Source organism: Euprymna scolopes, chromosome 22 (genome assembly GCF_053919585.1).
Source record: "Euprymna scolopes isolate OS-2025 chromosome 22, ASM5391958v1, whole genome shotgun sequence".
NCBI lineage: Eukaryota > Metazoa > Mollusca > Cephalopoda > Sepiida > Sepiolidae > Euprymna > Euprymna scolopes.
Window position 1 is genome coordinate 120,613,931 of NC_136503.1, and position 14,142 is coordinate 120,628,072.

Below are 14,142 nucleotides of genomic sequence, written 5' to 3' on the forward strand. Positions count from 1 at the left end.
AAATTGTTATGTTGCTTCAAAGTGTTACCTAAAATTATTAAAATGTAAAATATAAAGTGTCATGTTGCTGAAAATTGTTACCTAAAAGAATTTTTAAAATGTAAAATATAAAGTGTTATGTTGCCTCAAAATGTTACCTAATATTATAAAAATGTAAAATGTAAAGTGTAATGTAAGTGTTACCTAAAAATATAAAAATGTAAAGTGTCATGTTGTACCTAAATTTATTAAAATGTAAAATGTAAAGTGTTATGTTGCCTCAAAGTGTTACCTAAAATTATTAAAATGTAAAATGTAAAGTGTAATGTAAGTGTTACCTAAAATGATTAAAATGTAAAATGTAAAGTGTTATGTTGCCTCAAAGTGTTACCTAAAATTATTAAAATGTAAAATGTAAAGTGTAATGTAAGTGTTACCTAAAATGATTAAAATGTAAAATGTAAAGGGTAATGTTGCTGCAAAATGTTTCTTAAAATTATTAAAATGTAAAATGTAAAGTGTAATGTAAGTCTTACCTAAAATTATTAAAATGTAAAATGTAAAGGGGAATGTTGCCTCAAAGTGTTACCTAAAATTATTAAAATGTGAAATGTAAAATGTAATGTAAGTCTTACCTAAAATTATTAAAATGTAAAATGTAATGTGTCATATTGCTGCAAAATGTTACCTAAAATAATTAAAATGTAAAGTGTAATGTAGCTGCAAAGTAGTACCTAAAATTATTAAAATGTAAAATGTAAAGTGTCATGTTGCTTCGAAGTGGTACCTAAAATTATTAAAATGTAAAACGTAAAGTGTCATATTGCTGCAAAGTGTTACCGAAAATTATTAAAATGTAAAGTGTAAAGTGTCATGTTGCTTCGAAGTGTTACCTAAAATTATTAAAATGTAATGCTGCTGCAAAGTGTTACCTAAAATTATTAAAATGTAAAATGTAAAGTGTCATATTGCTGCAAAGTGGTAACTAAATTTATTAAAATGTAAAATGTAAAGTGTCATGTTGCTGAAAAGTGTTACCGAAAATTATTAAAATGTAAAATGTAAAGTGTCATGTTGCTGAAAAGTGTTACCTAAAATTATTAAAATGTAAAATGTAAAGTTTTATGTTGCCTCAAAGTGTTACCTAATATTAATAAAATGTAAAATGTAAAGTGTAATGTAAGTGTTACCTAAGATTTTTAAAATGTAAAGTGTAATGTTGCTGCAAAGTGTTACCAAAAATTATTAAAATGTAAAATGTAAAGTGTCATGTTGCTGCAAAGTGTTACCGAAAGTTATTAAAATGTAAAATGTAAAGTGTCATATTGCTGCAAAGTGGTAACTAAATTTATTAAAATGTAAAATGTAAGTGTCATGTTGCTGAAAAGTGTCACCTAAAATTATAAAAATGTAAAATGTAAAGTGTCATATTGCCTCAAAGTGTTACCTAATATTTATTAAAATGTAAAATGTAAAGTGGCATGTTGCTGCAAAGTGTTACCGAAAATTATTAAAATGTAAAATGTAAAGTGTAATGTTGCTGCAAAGTGTTACCGAAAATTTTTAAAATGTAAAATGTAAAGTGTTGGTGCAAAAACAATGCAATTCTTTACAGGACGTTCAACATCAGAAAACGACATTAGTTTTGCACCAAACTAATATTCACCCTTTGTAAAAAAAAGTAAATCGTGCATAAAACAATGCGCGATAAAAAAAATTTTTACATTAAGACATTATCTATTAAAATTTTTTAACATTAAGACATTATCTATTAAAATTTTTAACATTAAGACATTATCTATTAAATTTTTTTAACATAAACACATTATCCATTAAAATTTTTTAACAAAAACACTTTATCGATTAAAATTGTTTAATATTAAGACATTATCTATTAAAATTTTTTTAACATAAACAGATTATCTATTAAAATATTTTAACAAAAACACATTATCTATTACATTTTTTAACATAAACACATTATCTATTAAATTTTTTTAACATTAAGACATTATCGATAATTTTTTTTTAACATAAACACATTATCTATAAAAAAATTAATATAAACGCATTTTCCTTTTAAAATGTTTTACATAAACACATTATCTATTTAATTATTTAACATTAACACATTATCTATTAAATATTTTTAACATAAACACATTATGTATTAAGTTTTTTAACATAAACACAATGTCTATTAAAATTTTTTAACACCATCGATAAAAATTGTTTAACATAAACACGTTATCTATAATTTTTTTTTACATAAACGCATTATCTTTTAAAAATGTTTAACATAAGCACATTATCTATTTAATTATTTAACATAAACACATTATCTATTAAATTTTTTTAACATAAACACATTATCTATTAAATTTTTTAACATTTTTACATTAAAACATTATCTATTAATTTTTTTTTAGTTAAACACATTATCTATTATATTTTTTAACATAAACACATTATCTATAATTTTTTTTACCATAGACACATTATCTATCAAAAATGTTTAACATACACACATTATCTATTAATTTTTTTAATATAAACAAATTATCGTTAAAAAGTTTTTACCACAAACACATTATCTATTAAATTTCTTTACATAAACACATTATCTATTTAAATTTTTTAACATAAACACATTATCTATTAAAAGTTTTCAACATAAAAACACATTATATATTAAATTTTTTAACATAAACATAGTATCTATTAAATTTTTTAACATAAACTTATCATTGAATAAATTTTTTAACATAAACACATTAGCTATTAAAATTTTTTTAACATACACACATTATCTATTAAATTTTTTTACATAAACACATTATCTATTAAAGTTTTTTATATAAACACATTATCTATGAAAATCTTTTAACATAATCGTAGTATCTATTAAAGTTTTTTAACATAAACACATTATCTATTAAATTTTTACACATAAACACATTATCTATTAAAGTTTTTTAACATTAGAACATTATCTATAAAAATGTTTAACACAAACACATTATCTATTAAGATTATTTAACATAAACACATTTTTTTACCATAAATACATTATCCATTAAAATGTTTTAGCACAAACACATTATATAATAAGATTTTTTAACATAAACACATTATCTATTAAAATTTTTAACATAAACACATGAACTATTAAAATTTCTTAACATGAAAGCATTATCTATTTAAATTTTTTAACATAAACACATGATCTATGAAATTTTTTTAACATAAACACATTACTTATTACAATTTTTTAACATTAGAACATTATCTATTTAAATTTTTTAACATGGAAACATTATGTATTAAGATTTGTTTACATAAACACATTTTCTATTAAATTTTTCTAATAAACACATTATCTATTAAAATTTATTTACATAAACACATTATCTAGTAAAATTTTTTGATATAAACATATTATATATTAAAATTTTTAATCTGAATATTATCTATTAATTTTTTTAATATTAGAACATTATCTATTTAAATTTTTTGACATTCACACATAATTTATGAAAATTTTTTTACGTTAGAACATTGTCTATTAAAATTTTTTAACGTTGGAACATTGTCTATTAAAATTTTTAACATAAGCACATTAATCTATTAACATTTTTTAACATTAGCACATAATCTATTAAAATATTTTGACATTAGAACATTAGCTATTCAAATTTTTAAAAATTAGAACATTATCTATCAAAATTGTTTTACATTAGACCATTATCCATTAAAATTTTTTATCAGTAAATCTTTATCTATCAAAATTTGTTGACATAAACACATTATCTATTAAAATGTTTTAACTAAAACACATTATCTATTTAATTTTTTTAAATAAAGACATTATCTATTAAAATTTTTTATCATTAAAACATTATCTATTAAAATCTTTTTTCCTTAATGCATTATCTATTAAAATTTTTTTAACAAAAACACATTATCTATTAAAATATTTTTGCATAAACACATTATCTATAAAAAATTTTTAAACATAAACACATTATACATTAAAATTTTTTAACACCAACACATAATATATTTACTTTTTTTAACATGAAGACATTTTCTATTGCATTTTTTAAGATAAACACATTATCTATTAAATTGTTTAACATAAACACATTATCTATTAAATTTTTAACATGAACACATTATCTATTTAAATTGTTTTAACATTGAAACATTATCTATTAAAAATTTTTCACATAAAACCACTATCTATTAAATTTTTTAACATAAACACATTATCTATTAAAATTTTTTAACATTAAATCCTTATCACAATGTTTTAACATTAAGCATTATCTATTAAAATTTTTTAACATAAACATATTATCTATTAAATTTTTAACATAAACACATTATCTATTAAATTTTTTAACATAAACACATTATCTATTTAATTTTCTTAACATTAAAAGATTATCTATTAACATGTTTAACATAAACACATTATCTACATAATTTTTTAAAATAAACACATTATCTATTAAATTTTTTTACATAAACACATTATCTATTAATTTTTTTATAAATAAACAAATAATCTATAAAATTTTTTAACATAAACATATTATCTATTAACAATTTTTACCATTAAAACATTATCTATTAAGTTTTTAACATAAACACATTATCTATTTAAACTTTTTAACATAAACATATTGTCTATTAAAAATCTTTTCAGATAAAAACATTATCTATTCAAATTTTTTAACATTAAAACAATTTCTAATAAAATTTTGAACATTAAAACATTATCTATTAATATTTTATTCACATGAAAACATAATCTATTAAAAGCTTTTTAAATAAACACATTATCTATTAAAAATATTTTACCTTAAACACATTATCTATTACATTTTTTAACATGAACACATTATCTATTAAAAGTTTTTAACATAAACACACTATCTATTAAATTTTTTTAACGTAAACACATTATCTATTAAATTTTTTAATATAAACAAATTATCTATTAAATTATTTTAATATAAACATATTATCTATTAAATTTTTTAATGTTAAAATATTATCTTTAAAATGTTTAACATTAAAACATTATCTATTAAAAATTTTTAACATTAAAACATTGTCTATTAAGAATTTTTAACATTAAAACATTGTCTATTAAAATTTTTTAACATAGACACATTGTCTATTAAAAGAATTTACATAAACACATTGTCTATTAAAAGAATTTACATAAACACATTGTCTATTAAAAGAATTTACATAAACACATTGTCTATTAAGAATTTTTAACACATAAAAACATGGTCTATTAAACATTGTTTACTAAAAACTTAAAACACATAAAAACACTGTCCAATAAAATTGAAAACTACATAACACTTTATATAAAAACAAATAAAGATAAACTCTGAGACATAGTATATTTTAGACTTAGGTTTATTGAACTTTCACTAAGGTAAAACTGAAAAAAGACCGAAAACATTGTCTCAGAACCACATAAATACACGATGAAGGCATTGTTTTTAATAACTTTGCGGAAATATATTTTGAGCATTAAAAAATGCTAGAAAGAAACAACAATACAAATTATGCTAGGTTATAGCCGAGTTAAAACAAGTAGACATGTAGGATTATGCATGGGAAAAGGTAAACAAGTTATGCTAAATACGAAAATGATACTAAAAAGATTCTACAAATACGGCTTAATTTTATTCTTAAAGAGGAAAAAAGCAATACTAGCTGAAGATTAAAACTGGCCCTTACGGCCTGTCCTTTTTTAACGTTGTCCCCGGTAATTTGGACGGGCAGATCATCGACCAGGAGGTGAGAGCAACCACAAGGTCTTCTCTCCCCCTCCCTGCCTGGATGGCACAAACTCGCCGGTGGGCCACAACAATTAAGGACGACCTGATATTACTATAGGATCCACAAATAGTTGTTCTCCGGCGCTGGAATCGGGAGTGGTTAGCCATTTCATGCCATCTGCCCCAGGATCGTCGAAACTGGTCTGTGATGCAGTTTGTGCTCAAGCTCAATCTGACCAGGATGATAACCGCAACAATACAAGTATGAATACAGGAAGAAACGATAAAAGTGTCGCCCTACAAAAAACGACACTACAGCTCTATTTTAAAAAATTATTGAAAAACATTAATTCAGCTAACTTGATTATGTCGTAGAGCTGACATCTATTCAATGTAGCCGCCTTCAGCCCCAATCGCCACCTCAGTACAGGTTCAGAACTGGGAGCATTTTCCACAAACATCAGCGGGAACTCAGCGGATGTCGGCGATCAGGCTGGCTTTGGTGTTGAGGGAGGTCATATTGGGGATGTTTTCGATGTATGACCAAATGAAGGAGTCCAGCGGGTTTAGGTCGTGGGGTGGGGGGAAGAAGGGTGGAAAGTCGTAGCACTCCTTCTGAAGCCAAGCTTGAGTCTGGTGCTGATGCCACATCCAGGGTCTGCCAGCGGCCACCTGATTACACCGGGGAATCACAACACTCTTCAGAACATTAAGATACACTTTGATGTTGACTTTCAAGCCTATTTCGAAGGTGTGAGGTGGCATGATGTGGTCCTCACTTCAAACCACACCAAAGACCATAACGGTGGCCAGAAACTTCATTGAACTGTGCATTTAATGGTCCGGATTTGCATTTTGAGGGTGCTGGCAATGATCCTATTGTTATAAATTGGAACGGTAGAGGGCATGAATTGTACAGTGCCCATCTCCGATCTCACTCGTTGAACATTGTGTCACTTTCAGACATGATAGAAGGCTTCTATCACTCTTGGGATTTGTACACAACTGGCCAACTAGTAGATGCAACAAAAAAAGAAGACCGGTTTTCATCAAACGGAAATTGAATCATGTCTTCTTTTCTAGGGCGACAATTTTATCGTTCTACTTTGTACTTTATTCCAACAATGCTCAAAACATTAGAAAATTAATATAGATGGAAAACAGTATCATGTTGACGGGAAGTAAACGGTAAAGGGAGACGAGTACCAGTGGGTATGTGCCGATGACGCCTCTGAGTATATATTTATCATAGTAACATCTAAAATTTCAAGTGTTTATACCTAAAATTGACGGAGGAGTTTAATAGAGTTTTCAAAGGTGAAATTCTTGAACTTTGGCCCCTCGACACCAAATTTCTAGCCGAAAACCGATTAAAAAGATTTTTCCAAATCTCAATACCACTTATGTCCAATCTTGAGTCTGTGAACCGAAAATTTACAGAGTAGTTTATAGGGAAATGTACACACACAGACACCCACATACAATTCCACTTTTTTATAGATAGATAGATGGATAGATAGATAGATAGATAGATAGATAGATAGATAACCCTGTCTATCTATAAAGATTTGTTTCGCCTATACCACACCACATCTACAAAACCACATTGAATAATTAACTTTATTTTACTTGCACCATATAACCATAAACTACGTCTACCCATATGTTATTATACTTATCTTTATTGCGTATGCACTGCCCAAACACTCAGTCGCCAAATTCTTTTCTTATCGCAACAAACATTAACATGCATACATTATTGTAAAACGTATTTACAGTGACCTAATGTATCAAAGATCGCATTTGCATGATTATTTTGTGCGTGTATAGATGTGTGTGTGCGTATGTGTGTGTATGTGTGTGTATGTGTGTGTATGTGTGCGTGCGTGCGTGTGTGTGTGTACAGGTGACATACTTCTAAATTAATAAACAGGTTATTATGAATTTGGGATATATATTATAGGCATCAGAGCAAGTAACATGGGCATTTTTTTTCTTTGCAAATGTTAACATTTAGAAAGTGCATATATAATGTTTTATTCATTTGTTTTAATGAACAGATAATTATGCATTTTAGATATTACATAATCTCAGCAACATAAGCACATTATCATCATCATTATTATTTTTTTCTTTTTATAAAATTTACTATTAAGGGAGTGCACATATCCAAACTCGCATCGGCCCTCAAAAGATTTAAAATAAGTTTGATACAAAGAATTTAATCGAGAAAAGTATTGCGCTCCATAAAATTTTGAGTTATATAAAATATCTTTTTAAAAGGATTGGTGCGCACGCGTAAACATAAATAATATGTATGCCCTTTGTAAAATCCTAAATTAATGGATTATGGAATGTTTATTTAAGCCAACTGGATAGATTACAGTAGTTCAAAGCAACATGTTAGCATCGGTTTCAATCGAGTCTTGCTAATTAGCATCAGCCATTGTTGTAAATCTATCATTTAAAATTACGCTTTTATTTAAATTTAGATTTCTTGAAAATTGTATTCAATAATCCAGATCTCTGCAGAGTGTCTTCCCATCGACCTTAATATAAAATCATTTATTACTGAGCTTTCACGCAGGCTATCATCAAAGAATTCTCTTTGAAAACAGCCTATGATGTTCCCTGGAGTCTGATGGACAACAAGTCTTCTCAGATTTCCAGTATTTTCCATCTCTTTCGATAACCTTTGCAAATTAATTTGCATTATTGCAAAAGTCGTCTGCCATTGATTTCTCATTGGAAGCGACAATTGGTGTTCACTGGGATATTGGTGGCAATAGCCCCCCAAGGTCTCAGTCCTCCTCGCACGCATCCAGCGAAGATCTGGTAGTGCTTTCCTCGATCTTTCCATCATTGACACTCCGTTTTGTTTGGTGCAACAACAGTTTCTGCTGATGAGAAACAGAGCAGAAAAAAGGGGCCTAATTTACAATTATGTAATTATGCAGTTTTTAAGTTGCGTCTGTGTTTCACCTCTTCAGTAGTTTCGGTATTATTCCCATCACTCCCACTATTAGTGGTGTTATCCTAACGTTATTTATCTTCCATATCCCTTTGAGCTCCCTGGCTAGTTCTGTGTATTTCCTTCGTTTCTCTGTCTCTTTGATCGTCACTCTGGTTTGCTGGAACAGGAAAATCTACGATCTGGCAGGACTTTTCCTTCTTGTTAACTATTATGACATCCGGCTTCTTGCTTGGATAGGTTTACCTGTTTGTATGTCCATGTCACATAGAATTTTGGCACTTTTCGTTTCAAGCACTGCTGCCAGTTTGTGCTTGTAACATTCATCAGTGTTTTCAAAATGTAGTTGTCTGCACAATTGCCAGTGTATTGCTTTCTCCACTTGATCGTGTCTTTTTGGGCTAGTTTGCTACATTCGCTTCTTCTTCTTCTTCTTCTTCTTCTTCTTCTTCTTCTTCTTCTTATTATTATTATTATTATTATTATTATTATTATTATTATTAATTACAACAACAACAAACACAATAATAATAATAATAATAATAATGATAATATTAAAATATGCTGAGACTTTCGATATATAAAATATCTTTTCAGAGCGACACTTTTGTTTTCTTTTTATTGTTTTATTAATATTTAACCCCAAGCTCCCCTCCCGTTGAGAAAATGTACGTAAATACGTAAACCAAGTATGAGCAATGTATTATGTGCTGAGTGTCACTTGTTTGAATAAAAAAATGGTCACACGTCATGAAACACAATGCGTGCATAAATATTTATAACGGAAACTGAATACAATTTTTAAATGAATAAAATCAGTTATTATTATTATTGTGTACATTCTAGGAGTATACACATAAGCGATCATCAAAGATTCCCCTTTAAGAACAACATGTGGTGTTCCCGGGAGTATGAATGGCAACAAGTCTCCCAGATTTTCAGTACTCTCCTCTTCTTTCGATAGCATGTGCAAAAAAATTGCGTTATCGCAACAAACGCTTACCATTGATTTTTCGCTGACGGCGACTATTGGTATTCACTGGAATTTGGGTGGCAATAAGCCTTCCTAATGTCCAAATCCTCTTTGCACTCAGCCAGCGGAGGTCTGGCTTGGTCTTTCCATCCTCCTTAACCCTCATTATTTTGGATGGTGGCCGTTTATGGCGACACTCACACACGGTATCTTACAATTGTGCAGTTTCAGTTTTCATGATTCCATGTGATATACCTTTGTGTTTTACAGCTGTAGCCGTTTCTGTGTCTATTTTTTCGTGTAGATATTGTGTAGTTTAGTCTCAACATTCAAAAGTTTTCCTTAATATTTCTGCAGATTTCCTGATTGAAATCCGTTGTATCTTCTCAGTCATCCCTCTGATTCCAATCTCTCCCATTTTCTTTTTCAAAGTGTGTTGGTATTGTTCCTAGTGCTCATATTATGTTATCTTTACTTTCTTCATTTTCCAGATCCCCTTGAGCTCTTAGGTCAGCTCCGTGTATTTGCTCCGCTTCTCTGTCTCCTTGGTCTTCACTCTGTGGCCTGCTGAAACAGCAAAATCTACAATCTGGCAGGACTTTTCCTTCTTGTTAACTATTATAATATCAGGTCTTCTTGCTTGGATGGGTTTATCCGTTTGTATGTCCATGTTCCATAGGATCTTATGACTCATTTTTCTGTACTGCTGCCAGTTTGTGCTTGTACCATTTGTCTGTGCATTCAAGATGCAATTGTTTTCAGAATTGCCAATGTACTGCCTTCCCCACTTAATCGTCTCTATTTTTATATTCTTTTTGGGCTAGTTTGTTGTATTCACGTATTATCTGGTTTATTGTTTCGTCTCTTTGTCCGCAAAGTTTGCTTTTTCTGTTTTCTTGTGTCTTAGATGCAGTTAGTTCTAATTGCATATCTTGTGCAGCTGTTAATAGTGACCCAGTTTCCCTGTTTAGGCTTCCTTTTTGTAGTCATATCCAGGTGCTTTCGTTAGTCTTTTCTTTTGTAATCTTTATGAATCATCCGTGTAGCTGTTTCTTTTTCCATGTTTCTTTCCTCGTCTTATTCTTCATCTATTTTCCATGTTGTTTGCTTCTTTCGTGTCTCTTGCTGCGGTAATTTTTCTTTCAGTGTTCTTTCGGTGTTCTGCATTATGTATTTTTCTAATTTTCTTTTTTTCGTGTTGTATACATACTCTTTTTTACAGACCAGCCCCCTTCCTTCGTCTTTCCTTTTCACATATAGTCGGTCAGTATCATCCTTTGGGTGTAGTGCATTTTGCATCGGTATGAGTTTCATAGTGTTTCGTTCGAGATTCCTTAGTTCTTCTTGGTCCAGCTTATAAACGGCTCAGGGTATCTGCCTATATGTTCATTCCTTTAATTAGGTTTCGACTATTTAGTTTCGAGGAGTTTTCTTGTCTTTCTGAAGTATTCCTTTCCAATTTTCTCTTTTATTTCCGTTGCTTTGATGGTGTCTGTTTCCATCACTCCAAGTATTTGTAACTATCATGTTCACGTAATGCCCTCATCTCTGTTTGATTGGATAGTACTATACCTTCTGTTGGTTCCAGTTTTCTCCTCCTCATGGTCAGCAGTGCGCATTTTTCTATACCGAATTCCATACGGATATCCTGGCTAGTGTTGTTGTTGTTGTTGTCATTATTATTATTATTATTATTATTATTATTATTATTATTATTATTATTGGGTATCTGGCTAAGAATACTGAAGCTTTTGTTTGTGCAGCACAAGAACAGGAACACGATTGTTCAAAAAAGTGGTTCTAGGAGAGGAAATTGCTGCAGAATGCCGGATTTGTGGTAAGACCTCAGAGTCAATTGCGCACCTTGCAGCAGGGTGTAGTGGACTGGCCCAGAGAGACTACCGCAAAAGACACGATCGCATGGGACTCCGGATATATTGGGGAGGTATGTAAGAGGGTTGGGGTGAAGTGTGCTAGAAAATGGTTTGAAGAGGTGCCTGATGAAGTGAGAACAAGTGAGGATGGCAAGGTAGAGGTATGGTGGGACAAAAATGTCATAACGACCAAGCAATTGGAACATAATCGTCCGGATTTGGTCGTCATTGACAAGGTCTCAAAAAACTGGCAGATTATAGACTTTTCAGTACCTTGGGACAGGAATGTGAGAAAGAAGGAGAATGAGAAGTGGAGCAATTATGCTCCATTGGCCTTGGAGATAAGGCGTATACACTGGGTTAAAGCACAAATAATCCCGGTCGTAGTTGGTACACTAGGAGTAGTATCAAGTCATCTGGAAGGACAATCGAAAAAGCTACAAATCCCCAATGTTTTAGGAGGCCTTCAAACCTCTGCAATTATAGGTACCACGAACATCCTTAGGAAACCCCTTGATCTTTGAAGATCCCATCCCTTTCCAGAGAGACGTTCATTAGCGAAATCGGAATTATTATTATTATTATTATTATTATTATTATTATTATTATTATTATTGTGCTGACACTGTCGGTGTAATATCTTCTTCGGGTGGAAGCTTTTTTCTTTTTTTACTGATTTTGTTGGTATTAACTCTACGGCGCGAGTTTTCGATTTCCATAGAAAATATACGTTAAGGTAAAAGTCAACTCTTGCCGATGTATAATTGAATGCGTTATAAATTTTTACTTGATAAGTAGAAGTAGTGTACCAATAGTCATGGGTGAGCCGGAGGTTCCTATTTCATGAACTTCTACATTAAGATGCAAAGAAGAAAGACACTCATCTCTAACTTACATGTGACCATTACCTATTGGCTATTTATGCAACAAGACATTAAGTAACATTTTCTAATTCTTTGGAAATACGAAGAAGAAAATCTAGTACCTTAGTCGTGACCAAAACTAAGCGTAACTTTATCTTTTAAATACAGATAAATTAAAACGCATCCAAAAAAATCCCAAATAAAAATTACAAAAATAACAAGTGTATTTAAAACAAAATGTATAATACTCGAAACTTGATCTTTCTATTAAAAAATAGTCGAATGTTTATTTTTATATTTTGATAAAAAACCGCGATTTGATTCGACCTTTTCCATTCAGTCGAAACTCGTTACGTCACGACTGCAAATCTATTGACACCAAAAAAAAAAAAAAAAAAAAAAACGGACTAAATAATCGAAGATCTCATTTCTATTCACTTCTCTCGTAGAATTCCTAGAATAGTCGTTTATTTTAAAAACCTGGCGTAAATTTGGACCTCGTTTACAGTTGTGACGGATGAACCGAATTGTTTTAAGCAATTATGTAGTCGTTTGAGTCTTTGTGCATGTGTGTATTTATCAGAATATTATAACTAATTGGCCATATCATAGTAACGGTTTCTGGGGCTAGACACAGCAGTTAACTGCTAATAATATTGAAAACATGTCTTGCCTGGTTGTCTTACGCCGAGTGTTGGTTTGATGAAAGTGTTTCCATGGAAACTGGATTCCAAGTTGGCACAGCTAAGTTTTCACTCTGTTCCCTGGTTATCGGGTACACATTAAATTCTATTCATTAAATACTTAATTTTTATATTTAATGTCGCTATAATCTACCTTATGTCATCATATCGACATTTGAACGAGAGAAAACTAGTTCCGGAGATGTTTGTGCGCACGAGAGCTGCTGGCGTCTTATTAATATTATGTTATGATGAAAGTCATAGTTAAATGGCGTTCATTTTGATATAGTGCATTTGCCTTTGTTTTAGGAGCGTGAAGCTGCGTACGAGGCCGAGCAAGAGAAGCAACGTGTGGAGAAACAGCGTGAGATTGCGAGACTCCTTGTGATGCAGGAACGAGCGCGCGATGACCAAGCAGATAGAGACGCACTTCGCGCTAAAAGAGCAACCGAAGAAGCGGAACGGGAATGGCGCAAAAAGGAGGCGCTGGAAGCGAAGAAGAAGTGTGAGATGGAAGCCATGCTTATTGAATCCCGCAAACAGCAGATGCAACAGAAAGAACATTTCCTAGCTATTCAAGCTCAAAAGGACCGAGCTGATTTCGAAAAAATACTTAGGTGAGTCGTGAACTTTGAATTCTTATCGGCACATAGTTTGGAACGAATAATATGATGAAAGGTAAAACAAGGAAAATATGTTGTCGATCGTGCTAGTAATTGACACAGATTTGGGATAGAATGATTATCTAAAATCTCTAAATTATGCTCTTTCGAGCCTATCACAAAATGTTTAGTTCATTATCTTTCGTCCCTGACGAGGCATACAGCTGACTGAAATGTACTTGCATTTACATTGGCATTCGAAATGTTTAGTTATAAAGCTCAGTCCTTTATTGAATACTTTTGAAAAAAAAAAGGATACTGTTTTAAGTTGAATCTTTGAACTTGTTAAAATAATATGTTTGTATACATTTGTATCATATAATATATATT

At 30.2% G+C, this 14,142-nt stretch overlaps 1 protein-coding gene across 1 annotated transcript in view; it reads left to right on the plus strand.

Annotated features, from left to right (window-relative positions):
- Positions 1-14,142, plus strand: part of LOC145243689 (cilia- and flagella-associated protein 45-like) — a 136,419-nt gene that overhangs the window by 95,156 nt on the left and 27,121 nt on the right. Inside the window, exon 6 of the mRNA XM_080106749.1 lies at positions 13,460-13,767. Within this exon, the coding sequence (XP_079962875.1) occupies positions 13,460-13,767 (308 nt within the window). The remainder of the gene's footprint in view (positions 1-13,459; positions 13,768-14,142) is intronic.